This window comes from Suncus etruscus, chromosome 14, assembly GCF_024139225.1.
Source record: "Suncus etruscus isolate mSunEtr1 chromosome 14, mSunEtr1.pri.cur, whole genome shotgun sequence".
In the NCBI taxonomy this organism is placed as follows: domain Eukaryota; kingdom Metazoa; phylum Chordata; class Mammalia; order Eulipotyphla; family Soricidae; genus Suncus; species Suncus etruscus.
This window is the reverse complement of record NC_064861.1, coordinates 36,847,444-36,861,649: the sequence shown is the minus strand read 5'-3', so window position 1 is coordinate 36,861,649 and position 14,206 is coordinate 36,847,444. Positions and strand designations below refer to the sequence as shown.

Below are 14,206 nucleotides of genomic sequence, written 5' to 3'. Positions count from 1 at the left end.
TACAGCAAGAAAACTAGTGTATACTTTTGAATGTCTTGTCTATTACCAATTTAGTCCTAAAAAGGCAGAACTGGCTGTTTTTCAAGTCAATTCACTCAAAATGCAAATTAAAAAATCATATGTGGAAAGTAGTTCTGTTCTTTCTGTGCTACTTTAAAATTATTAAAAAAATGTACTAGGTACAACTTTAATTTCTTTTTCTTTTCCTTTTTTTTAACTTTTACTCTTGAAGTAAAAATAAAAATTAGAGAAACAGAAAAGTGTCTTTCAGAATGTAGCAAGAAAATGAATTATTTTTATTTAAATTTTTTTATTTTTTTATTTTTGGTCATATCCACTACTGCTCAGGAATTAATCCTCATGGTGGCTTCTTGGGGAAATCATTTGGGATGCTGGGGTAGAACTGGAGTTAGATGCACACAAGGCAAATGCTGTATGTGCTATTGTATTGCTATTGTACTGCTCTGTTTCACAAGAAAACTTCTTAAAAGAAAATAAGGGGAAATTTGTAAAGATAGCACATATTTGTAAGGAAAATACCTATTCCAGAGTATTGGAAATTCTTTTAGTGAAAACACTGTAAAAAAAAAAAGGAATCAGATATCCAAAAAGGAAGTAGATAACTAATTTGTGGACAAGCTACATATACTTCACCTATTAATTTCATTTGTATGAAGTTCTCCCAAAAGAGAAATGTCAATATCACATATTTCCAAATTCCCATCTTAAATTAAGCAATTCTGAACTCAAAGACCTATAAACACATGTATGGACAGCTACAAATGTCAACTGTTTAATTTTTCTTTAAATACGATGTTTTTATGTTATGAATGTCATGGAACCAGGAATTGAAACAGTTCACTGTACATTCCTGGAAATAAACTTCAAAGCACATCTGGTTTACATTTAACTAGTTATGTCACTGGAAACACAATCTAAACCACAGTGCTTGCTGTAAAAATGTTAACTTTCACAGACTCTCAGTGCTTGAACAAAAAAGTAAAGTAAAATTTTTGTAACTTCAGTCTGAAATATCTGAAGAACATTATTATTGCACTTCATTGTAAATTTAAAAGAGTCCATTTAAAACATGAATGATAACCAAAATTACTAAGTGTAGAAAAGTACATACAAGAAAGGTGGAGTCTGTAATGAGGTTTTTTTTTTTAATAATTTCCTGTCTGTCTTTGGAAATTAGTTTAGAAAGAATTAATGAAGAATGTTTTAGGCAGATAAATTTACTGTGTAAATGCAATAGTGGAAAATAAGGGAAAAAATAAGAGAAAAATAGACCCCGCTTTATTTTATTTCAAAACATTTACTAAAATGCAAATAACAGTGGGGAGAAAGTTGCAGAAATAATTTATTTGGTTGGGTTTCTCAGGATGAATCATTTTCATTACCAGCAATGTCATAAGACTAGACTCCAGATATCTTGTCTATCATTTTTCATTTATTTACATTAGGAGAACCTCTTTCTTGAAAATGATAGCTATGAAATACATTTTACTTAAAAGAAAAGGATGAGATTTAGCAAAAAGATTTATTTACTCTTTGGACAAAAATCATGAAAGCACATCCCTAAACTCACTATAACAATAATGATGGGCCATTAATGTGTCTTATATCAAACATCCATTGTACTATTAAGCATCACCTGCTCCTCCTTGTCAACTACTCAAGTAAACAGATTAGTCTCTGCCTTTTATTTATTCTTCAGTGCTTTGCTTCTAAGCACTCTTCAAATTTGTTCATATATAAGGAAAAGGTTTCAAATATTACTGATGATTTGGTATAAAACCAAATGGAAGCAAAGATAGCCTCCTTTTATGTCTTTTATGTGCTTTTCTCAATAGTACCATTTGTTTCAATGGACGGAAAAACCATTCCTAGCAACTGTCAGCTTCCCAGTGAAGTCAAGTAGATACCCCTGTCCAGATAGTTACTATCATTTATCAGAATTTTACAACAGAATTTTACAACTATTTCTTGATCATAGTAATCAAGAACAGTGTGAGGAAAGCGCAAAAAAAATGGCAGTAAAGAAAAATGAAAAAAAAATTTAATATCTCTTCTTTCCTGGCTAGGTATTTTGTAATACAATATAAAGTATTTCCCGCAAAGCAATTATTTTATAGGAAAGGGCATGACTGGTGTGAGAAAAAGACTCCTGTACATTTGAAAAACCTGATTTTATTTGAACAGCGTTTTATACCCTACAGAATGAAAGTCAAAATACTCAAGTTTCACTCATTCATGAGAATATGACAGTTGGCCTAGGGTTGGGGATAGAGGCAGGGTGGATTCTTTTACCAGGGGTTGCTACACCAGGCAGGGGATCTTAGTGAAAGGAATAAATTTAGAAAAGCTGCATTGTCTGCTGAGTTTTTCTTTTCTTTTTCCTTTTATTTTTTCTTAAGGCTAATTACTGTTTTTCAGTGGTTCCTTCAATTCAGTCCAAATTTAGAATTTTGCTCTGTAATTGTAATTCATTGACTTCTGCTCAGTCATTTGTGTTCTAGCATCTTGTTTCAGTCCTAACTTGTTTCTGTTCAGAAGAATGCTTTGAAGTTACACAGTGAGATGAATAGAGAATGTTAACATCTTTTGCATTATAGTACTATTGCAGTTTTATTGACTGTGGAATCACTAAAACGTATTATAACTGATAAGGAAAGAGCTATTAATTAACTTAAATTGATTTAAAATTATTTGCTCTTTCTTGCCTGTCTTGAATACAGGCAGGGGGTGGGAAAGGAGGGAGCGGGGGGGGGGAGTGTTTTGGTGGTGGGAATGTTGCACTGGTGAAGGGGATTATTCTTTTTTAATGCCTGAAACCCAACTACAAGCATGTTTGTAATCATAGTGTTTAAATAAAAATATTATTTAAAAATTTTGGTCTGTGACCCCTCACGGGGTCCTCATTTTTTTTTAGGAGATGTTGAACCCCAGCATGCTGGAATAAACTCTCTTGCATTTATATTAAAATAAATAAAATAAAATAATTTGCTAAAGTTATTCCAGTTACTGGATTTGAGACTGTCTGAGAGTACTTTTGTGGGTCCACACAATAAGACTTAAAAAAACATCAGTGGTGGGATGATCACACATGTGAAGGGTAGTGTGCCTTCTATGACTGAACCCCAGTATTAAAATTTTTGTAAACACAGTGATTAAAAAAAAACACAACTAAACCTACCCCTACCCTTAACCTAACCCTAACATTAACCCTACACCTTAGCTTTCCCTAACCCTAAACCTAACAATAATACTTACACTAACCCTATTCTAACCCTAACTCTAACCTAACCTTAACCCTAATATTAACACTAACCCTAACCTAAACCTGACCCTAATCCATAAACTCTAACCCTAACCATATCCCTAACCATAATCCTCATCCCCAACTCTAGCCTTAACCTAAACCTAACCCCCCCAAAAGACCTAAAGGGAAAAATGACTAATAGCCATACAACTGATAATGCTGAACTACAAGTACTTTGATCAAGAAACAAACACATTGAATGCACTCATGATCAGATGATTATTTCATGAGAATGACGTTCCTTTACGTACGGAACTCATTCACATCACTTCCACTGCGCAGAAGTAGTTCAAAGGAAAGGAAGATGTTTTTAAACACTGGCTTACCACCTGGAAGCCCAGACAATAACTTCTAAATTAGGAAATAAAAAGAACAATTTTCTTACACTATACATTTAATTTATTTAACCATTTCACGCAGGCCTAAATATTTTCTGACCTGCTCTCTGAAGTTCATCTGTCATTTTAGAAAAAAAATGCTTAATGACTCGACCCTTACAATTCAGGTTTCCCATGGCTAATATGTCACAGTGTTTTTGTAAAATTGAAGAACAAAGTAAATAAGTAAAAAAAAAAAGCTGACAATTTATGCCACAGGTTTAAAAACATAAAACCAAACGAAGTACACTTACACTGTTTCTTTTTCTTAAATTTAAAAGATGTTCCAAATGTTTGTGTGTATTTTATCTAAATGGAACAAAACTATGGTATTGGTAAACAAATGTTAAATGTGTGCTATACCTGATATTTGCAGAACAGCTGAAAGAGGTTATAAAATGTAAAAGTATCCAGGGGCCGGCGAGGTGGCGCTACAGGTAAGGTGTCTGCCTTGCAAGCGCTAGCCAAGGATAGGACCACAGTTCGATCCCCCGGCATCCCATATGGTCCCCCCAAGCCAGGGGCAATTTCTGAGCGCATAGCCAGGAGTAACCCCTGAGCATCTAACGGGTGTGGCCCGAAAAACAAACAAACAAACAAAAGAAAGTAAAAGTATCCAATCAACACTTTTCCTTATTATATTGCTTCAAAAATGTGTTTTTCCCCTTTCTCCTTATATTGCTTTAAAAATGTGTTCTTTTTCTTTCTTTCTTCTTTTAAATTTAAATTATAGCTTCTACCAGGACGTCATCCCTGCTTTTCTTTCTTTTTCAACAAAACCATAGACCATGAATCAGCTTATTTGTCTCATAAATTGAAAAAAAGGATAAAAAAATAGATGGTACCAAGAGCAGTCAGTCTCATAAACATTGAGTATTAAAAAAAAAAAAAAAGATCAGTCCTGAATACCCAACACAAGTCAATGGTAATAGAATTAAGAGACCAAAACTACAACAAGTTATACACAAAAGGGACCTGTTACTCTAGCAGTTCAGGGTGCTATGGATGGAGACAGAGAGCATGCTGGGAACAGGGCAGAGGGAGGTCAAAACTGGTGTTGGGAATTGCCCTAATTCACTGTCACTATGTACCTTAAATATATCTGTGAAAGACTTGTAATTCATATTGGTCTCAATAAAGGTTATAAAAAATATGTTCACAGCCTGGTGTTTATCTGGGTGGTGCTCACTTCCCACAAGAAAGGGCAGAAAGTTAGCTCTTACCTTCACAGGTCTCTGTTTCGGTCCTGAACACATATCCAGGTGGACATGTGCAGCTGTAACTTCCAGGTGTGTTTCGGCACAGGCCATTGTCACATAACAATCTGTTTACTGAGCACTCATCGATGTCTAAGGTAAACCATTGGAATAAAAGAAAGACCACAATGAAATGAATGGTACAGTTAGTCAATGATGTTTTATTCTTGATATTTCCTTCACCTTCTCTTTGTGCCCACAGTACATTTCCTGAGGCTAAGCAGAACACATGGTTTTATTAAAATTCTTATGCTGATGGTTGCTTTTAAAATATTTTGAAGTTCTCAGAAAGATGTCATACCTTGAAATAGGGACATTACTGATTTGATTTTCATTTGATTATTGGTCTACAGTGGTATTATACTAGATATATGGCTCAGGGTTCCATATAGGATGCCAGGTATCCATCCCAGGTTGGCCTCATGCAAGGCAAATGGATGGTAGTTTTAAAACTTTTTCAATTAGAAACATACTACAGAGCACAATGAACAGTAGTTAAAAATCTCAATGTTTTCCACTCATTAAAAAAATCTCAATACTAGTTATGAGTAGATATTTTATGCATTTTAATAAAATATTTCTTTAGCACTCTAGCACATCTAGAAATAACATTTAAAAGGACCATATTAAGTTTTTCTTTTCTTGTTGCCATTTGCTTAATCTTTTGTTTTTGGATAACACTGTTGGCTGTGATACTTATATTTAGCTCCATGCTCAGAGCTTACTCCTAGCTGTACTCATTATATTATATATGGTGCCAGGGATTAAACTTGGGCTGGCTGCATATAAAGCAAGCACTTTACCAACTTTACTAGCTCTTTGGCTCGAGCTACAGTGAGTTTTATTTTCACAGCCATTTTTTGTTTGAGTAGTCAATAACAGAATAAAATAAAAATTGCAGTTTGGGACAAGGAGTTTCTTTTACTTAAAGCTGTAACTACAGTCTTGCAAATAACATTTTTCTTTTACCAAATAATATTCTTATATTATAAGAATTTGGAAAACAGGTTGGAATAACATACCTTTTAATTATATCACCACTGACAACACTATCTTTTGTGCATTTTATTTCCCTTTGGCTCTCATCTTTCTAAGAATGCATTACAATTTTTTTTTTAACAATCACTACAGTTCTGGGTAGAATTCTATCTTTTAAAATACCCATGTGAAGACCCTAAGTTCCAGTTTCTCATATATGGTCCTATTTAAAAACAGAATGCCATAGATGTAACCAGGTTAAAATGAGGTTTGGGGTAGTTTATCATTGAATATGACTGGTGTGCATGTAAAATGGAGACATCTGGACAAGAGGCAGATTGACACTTTGGAAAGAGGGAGGGCAACAGTGACTAAAACAGCATGGGAAATGGTGTGGAGACACACAGGGAATGATGATTATGTGACCACTAGGCTGTTGCTTCCAGTAAAGGTCAGCAGAAACTGATGGAAACCACTAAATACCCAAAGAAGAAAGGTAGGATTCTTCCCTGGCACAAACGGGGAGAACTTAGATCTATGGAAACCCTGATTTGGGACTCCTGGTGCCAAACTGGAGGGAGACACTACATTTTTTTATTGCATTAAACAACCCAGGGTTTGCTATTTCATTAAGGACACTCTATAAAACTGAAACTAACATTTAACTTTATTTTTATTGAAAAATATAGTTTTAATTTTATTAGAATTTTACATGTTATTATGCCATGCACACTGTCAGTGTGTGAATGCTTTTGGACTCTCCATCTCCAATGATACCCATTCTGCGCTCAGAAGAGTACTCAGAAAATAAGCTGAAAATAACTTTGGTACTGGTGAATACAAGCTAACAGTTTTACATAGTTTTAGAAACACTCAGTAATTTCGGAGCTCTTCCACATGGATAGAAATATCTATTATAAATATGTGATGGATACTATAACTTTGCACATCCATATGTGTATATGTCTTCAACTCAAGTTAAACAAAAAAAGTTAGCATCATCACAATCATCAAGGTTCATATGTAGAATCATTAGTAAGTTAGATGTAAAGCTTGCTATGCATAATAATGGAATGATAGCATTCATTTTATAAAATGGACTCAAATAATTTCTTTGCAAATTCTTTTTTTTTTTTTTTTTTTTGGGGGGGGGGCCACACCCTGTGCCGCTCAGGGGTTACTCCTGGCTATGCGCTCAGAAGTTGCTCCTGGCTTCTTGGGGGACCATATGGGACGCCGGGGGATCGAACCGCGGTCCGTCCTAGGCTAGCGCAGGCAAGGCAGGCACCTTACCTCCAGCGCCACCGCCCGGCCCCGCAAATTCTTAAATGTAAGAAGCATATACTTAAAATTTTAAAAACCATTCTTATGTAATTACAAAAGGACAAACTCATTTCAATTACCATACTTAGGTAACAGTAACTAGTTGTTTCTTTGTAATTTCAAGTTCTGTCCACCCAACACAATTTATTTCGACACTTACTACTACCCAACCTTCCCCATAATTTTTGAAGTCTATTCCTAGGGAAAAATTACAGAACTCATTATATGCAGAAGAACAATAGGCCAGAAACAATAGAATATGTGTCCAGACATTTGGGGAAAGCATAATATAAAACTAGTCATGCCACTAAAAATATATATTTTGTGGGATGGCACACCTAACTGTGCTTATGGATTACTCCGGCTCTGTGCTCAAGAATCATAAGTGGCAGGGCTTGAACAGTGTCTGCAATGCTGGGGGTCAAAACCAGATTAGATGCAGGCAAGGCAAATGCCCCATCCATTGTATTATCTGTCCAGCTCATCAATAAGATCTTTTTATATTAAAAAATTAATGTTGTAACAGAATTTGTTCCATTAAGTTAAAAAAAATCTCTGTGTACCAAGAAACAGAACTACCTTAAGAAATCTAGATTTAGTAAATTATTTATGTTTGCATTTCTCCTGCAATCCAACTGTACAAAGGGCTCTTGTGTAATCATAACAACTTACCAACACAGTTTCTTCCAGAGGCATCTGGTTCATAGCCACTGTTGCAATTACATCGGTAACTCCCACGCAAGTTTTCACAAATTCCATTGGCGCATATATCAGGATCCAAAGCACACTCGTTGATATCTGCATTGAATACTTAAAGTTTAATGCTCATACATTTTATTGCTTTGTTGACACACGCATAACTAATAGATATCCTCAGATGTATTAAGTGCTCCACTTTGCAAACTTACAATTTTCCTGCCTTTCAGAAAGGAAACAAAATGAACATGAGAAGAGAATGAAATGGAGAGAGACACTTCACAAGAGAAAAGTTAGTCAAAATAAAAATGTAGGAAAATGGCAGAGATCCAAAGAATTAATACATGGAACATGCATCTACTTATGATAAAATTAATAAAGAAATTTATAGTCTATTGGCTCAAAATCCAAAGAAAAATTCAACTTGATAGGTATTATAGTCACTAATTAAATGATTTATTAGTGCTGCCTATATAATTTTATGGCCCCCAAAAGAATGGATTATTTCAACTTGACTATCATTTTTCTCAGTCAATTAAGTAATATGATACTCATGCACTTTCATTTATGATATTTTGAAATTAATGAAAAGGACAGTTAGAATATGGTTATTTTAGAACATGGTGTTATTTGAGTCGTAAATATGTATACTTTTTTGTCCAAGTTTGGGCAAGCAACTAGTGGTTTCAATAGGAATGCGACTCTGTTAGGGAGGTCATAATTGAAAAGGAAGAGTAAAACAAAGTGAGTGAGATCACTTGGTTCTTTGCCCTCTGACTTATTTTGTTTAGTATGGTGCCCTTCATTTTCATTCACAGAGCATACTACCAAACAGAAGAGGGGGAAAAGAACAGACTAGAAAAAATGTAGGGACATTGGTAGAGGGTTGTGGATACTTTGGTTGTGACGGGTATAGCAATTTTGCATGTTAATTAAACATTTATACTAATATAATTTGCTTACACTCTGAAAAAAAAACACCAAACAGAATAGGCAAAGGGAGGGGGTGTTCTTTTTAATGACTGAAACCCAACTATAAACATGTTTTTAACCCTGTGCCTAAATAAAGATATTTAAAAATAACTGCAAATTGAGATCACCATGCTCAAATTTAGCTGCCAACTATTGTTTTATAAAATTTGGGAGATGTTAAAAACTTTTGAGAGATCAGTCTTTGCATTTTAGTTTTGGAACATATATCTTTGTAAAAGTTTGCTTTTTTTATTCTGGCTGCTGACATTCATTACAAAGATGGAATGTTACTGCAAATAAATCTATAAGTTGTTGAAAGTCTTTGTGAACATGAAAGCAGAGCATAAATATACAGTGAAGATTGATGTTATTCTATCATTTTATTAAAAAGAAAACAAAACTGAGGAGCGCAAGCAAGGTCCTATGTTCAGTTGTGGCATTGCCTGCCACCCCTTTTCAACTTTGAGCATTTGTATCACCAGCTGTGTCCCACAAAATACTAATATAAACATTTAAATATTACATAACTAAAACTAAATGTGAACAAACGAAATGTGACTTTAAAAATCCAAAGGGATAACTCTGAAGAAGCCTCAGGGGTCCCCTGGACACTGCCTCTAACTGCTGCAGCCCTACATTGCCAACCAATTAGTGCATTTCAGCACTAAATACTGAAATTAGACATGTCATTTATTCAAGCTTCCACAGTGCAAGCTTCTTTGTCGTCTTCCCAATAGAAAAGAATAATTTAAAAACTTTTTAGTTGAGTAGAAACACTGCAATGCTCTCAGACCTAAATATCTTCATTTATTTTAGAGCAATTTAAGACAAATTTGATCCATATCAAACAACTTTTAAAGGATGGCAATATTTTAATCATGTAAGCAGCACTACTCAAATTCTTTTCTTTAAACAAGTTCACTGCTCGCTTTTTACTTTTTTAGCCAAAGTAACAACTCTATCTTCATCTTAAGCAGTAGTATTCGTAACAACATGGGTGGAGTTTGTTAGTGACATTTTCAACAAGGCACATTTACAGATCAATATTCATTCATGATGAAATATGCTTCTACATAAGACATGCTACGACTTATAGCGACTCTTCTTGGAGATTGTCAAGCTTATCATCTTATAGCAGAAACTCTTATATCATTAAATATTTTTAGTCATAATGTGCTAATAGTATCATAAAGCATATACTGTGTAATTATTACCAAGCTGAGAAATTGCTAGTATTACCTCTTCCATCCACAGTGATACCTATTCCACTGCTGCAAAGACCATGGAATTCAGCTATGTAATTAGAAAAAAAAATTGAAGTTAGAACTATATTTCTTCCACCCAAGTCACCCAGTCACAAAATTCTAAAACTTAGAAGAATTTTTGTATTTATTTTCAGAATTAAAAACATACTATTTTCTAAAATATTATTTTCAGAATGTCAAAATCAGGTTAATATAAGAACATAAATAAATAAAAAATAACTTTTGATTATCAACCTAAATACTATGACTAAATGTACCAGATTATTTTTACATATGGATAATAATAAATATCCCAGTTGCATTATAGAAATTACATTTGGGCATGTTTTCCTCTCAATAAATGGCAACATATATATGAGTAAAAACATTTACCATGTGCCTAATATTGTTCTAAAATTTTACATCTAATACATTTTTTTATCTTTCCAAATAACCTAGACTATGTTTTCTCTCTTTTGAAACTGAGAAACTCGGGACAGAAAATTAATAACTTTCCCAGGTACGAAAACAGGTTGGGTTCTCTATGTTCTATATCAGACATTTCATGTGCCTGTTTCACTAAGCTAACTTTTAATATTCTTGGATATTACATTAATTCTGAATCTGTCAAGGATTAAATTAGGTTGCTCAATTTGCAGCAACGGTCATACATAATAAGGATTCAAATTATTATTAGATTAATTTCTTGGAAGTAAAACTAGCCATTGTTGACTTTCCTTTTGGTAATTTTAATTATTATTCTCTCCTTAAATATTTCACAGTTCTTCCATTAGCGCAACTTTATAAGGCACTCACTTTCGTATACCTTTACCATCACTGGGGAAAATTCATGACCTCTTCTTAACCAATATAATAAAAATAACATTTTATTTTAGTTTCCTTTTAATTTTAGAAAGGCTGGGCATCTGGTAACCACCCATATGCATTTGTACTTTATGAAATTCTGTTAGTTCATATATGCTTTTTAGAGCATATTTATTGGTTGATATTTATTGGTTTAATATAAATCCCTTGTAAGTACAGGAAAAGATATTTACGTTTGTATTTACATGCATATTTAAGTCTGGGGCCTCCTTTGAAAGCCTGTTACGTTAAGTATATCTAAAGATTTTATATTTTTATACAAAAATCATTTTTGTAAAGCTTAATGGGAAGCTAATCTATTTTCTCTAATACATATTAGCAGTCTCTAGTTCACTTTTTACTGGCACAAAGCTGTTTTGAATCATGTACTGCTTTCTCATTTATAATCAATTAATCTTTTTATAGATTAAGTAATTTAATTTCCTTATTTATTTATTTATTTAGGCTTGTTAATAAGTTTATATGTTTCTTTCATAACATAATTGATTTTTCATTAACTCTTCTTTAAAATATACTTCCTAGTAATTCTTTTTTTGGGGGGGCTACACCCGATGATACTCAGGGTTGCTGAGTGTCCTCCTGGCTATGCGCTCAGAAATTGCTCCTGTCTTGGGGGACCATATGGGACACTGGGGGACCGAACTGCGGTCTGTCCTAGGTCAGCCACATGCAAGGCAAATGCCCTCCGCTGCACCACCACTCCGGCTCCAATTTCTAGTAATTCTTAGAAAAACTCTAATTTTTACTAAGGTTGGAATCATCCATTTAAAATTTTTAAAGAATTACAAGACATTTCCTTTTCTGGAATAATTTTCTTATATCTTCCACAAGGAAATCTTATTTAATTTTTTCAATACCAAAGCAAACATGACCTATTCAGTGTAGCCCTTAACAATTCTCCCAGATGACTCATTAATGGCTCCTTGCTTTGTATACTCCTAGTTGTGTTTTTAGGTCTTGTTTGTGGTATTACTCATAATAACTGTAATTTATATGTTTACCTACTGACAGTCTCAACCGTCTTCAGCTGTCTCAAATTTTAAAGAAAGGAAGAAATCATGTTTATTTTTCAATCTCTACTGTATATTACACATATAATACATGTTCAATTAAATTATAAGTAAACAAGAATAACCTTATCAATCTAAGAGTCTGGAATATTCAAAATTCGTGGTCTAATATCATTTTGTTTTAAGAAACAAAGTAAATATAATCAGGGTCTCATGAATTTATTATAACCCTGAACGCGATAAAGTAAATTTGGTGCTGTTTATATTTACAATGACATCATAGGTCAAGAACTCCAAAGATAATAAGTTCAGGTATAAGTTCTGTTGCAAGAATGTTAATTAGCACCACAAACCGATCTTTCTATTCACCAAATGTTTTCCCTGCCTAGAAATCCTAGGTAAATAAAAGCTAAATATCCTTATCAGAGGACTCACATTATCTTTATAGAATTGGACTTCTTTTATTCAATTAAAAATGGTCACAAAATACTTCACAGTCAATGAACATTTAAGTAAAACAATGTTTACATTTCTAGATTTTCTGTAAGATAAGGCAAATGAAAATACCTGAATTTTTAGCAGGGCATGGTTGGCAGGGCTCTCCAAATCCATAATCTGGATTGGCACAGCAGCATTCAGACTTTGTCACGGCACCAGGGAAAGGTCGAACACACACCCCCTTCTTGATTCCACCGTAACATGTACTGCGCATGTGAGTATCTATGGAGATGGAAACACAAGCTATGAGACAGATGAAGACAAAGATTTCAAATTTATAGCTTCTTTTAACCCAAATGGTCATTAGATTGGCAGCTTCAAGAGGACATCCTCTACTTTCCTTTTTTTTTTCTTTAACTGTCTAAGAGTGTTGGAAAATAAACGAATGTTGGCTGAGTAAGTATAAGAAAGATTTATTCTGAACAAAATGAACAAATAATTTTCCTTTCCACAAAGTTTTTGGTCTCATGCAAGTGTCCACAATCCATCTTACTTCATGGGCCTTTCATTGAAGGAAGGATAATACTATAGTTCTAAACAATATTTAGAGCTCTCGTCACATATTATTCTGTGCTATAGTGACACATGACAATAACTTCTATTTTAGGAGTTCTTGAGAACTATGAAGAGGAAATTGCTTGGCATTGTGATGTCTTTCTCTGACTTTCTGAGCTCAAAGATTATCTCATTCAATCTCTAGTTACTACTGTAATAATGTTTTAAACTCAACTCTCTCAACAAACCTAGCTGTAAAATTAATTGCTACCACAATGTGTCCTTACTGTTATGCTGATTGTGTAATTCCTAAAAACAGTGTCGATGAATTTGTGTGTGCACTTTCTGAAAGCACACCTTGTACTGGGCACCCTTGTCCTATCCTGCCCATGTGAACAGATGCTTATTTATATTTGGACATTAGGATGCATTTTAAGTCTGTGTTCTTTGAATAATAAGAAGTCTTCAGGGCCATGCCTGGTTAATCAGGCCCTGGGGGGAGGGGGGGAGAAATTCCTCCCTAGGCATCCAAAAACTACAGAACCGCGCGGGGGCTTGAACATTGACATAATGACCTGGCACAGACCTCAGAAGAAAGGGCATTTTCCATTCTCCCCTAAACCAGGGAATCCATCCACAAAACATCCAGGCTGGTCTATAACATCACCTGGAAGCAATCCTCTACCATGGAAGACCCTACACTGCTCAGACATCGACCTGCTCAAAAGAGACTTCCCTTAACACTGAGAAGACTTAACAACAACAACGACCTGCTTACAGGACAGGGCTCCCTGCATTGCCCTTTGATTGTGAGGTGAAAGGAGAGGACGCTCCACATCCTGACTTCAATGTAGGATATGCAGATTCCAGGATCTTTAATACAGAAACATGATACCAACAACAGAGACTGTGTGAAAAATAAGTGTGTTGGCACTACAGACAATGTCTTGGATTGGACGATCTAGCTTGCCTGGAGCCTAGAGTTGATCTTGTGCCAGGAAACTTCAGGGGTCGGATCTCTTTGTATTTAGGCCAAGGTTATTTCTTTCCATGTGCCTTATATTTTGGTGGGCCTATGCAAACAACAATTGCCACTCTAACACCATTTTTACTGTGCTCCTTTGACTCTAATCCTTAAAAAGAACTC

The 14,206-nt window shown here is 34.4% G+C and overlaps 1 protein-coding gene across 1 annotated transcript in view; it reads right to left on the bottom strand.

Moving 5' to 3' along the window:
- Positions 1-14,206, bottom strand: part of FBN2 (fibrillin 2) — a 287,333-nt gene that overhangs the window by 113,307 nt on the left and 159,820 nt on the right. The window contains exons 16-19 of the mRNA XM_049786704.1: positions 12,634-12,786; positions 10,167-10,220; positions 7,932-8,057; positions 4,926-5,051 (exon numbers count right to left, since the gene is read on the bottom strand). Of these exons, the coding sequence (XP_049642661.1) occupies positions 4,926-5,051; positions 7,932-8,057; positions 10,167-10,220; positions 12,634-12,786 (459 nt within the window). The remainder of the gene's footprint in view (positions 1-4,925; positions 5,052-7,931; positions 8,058-10,166; positions 10,221-12,633; positions 12,787-14,206) is intronic.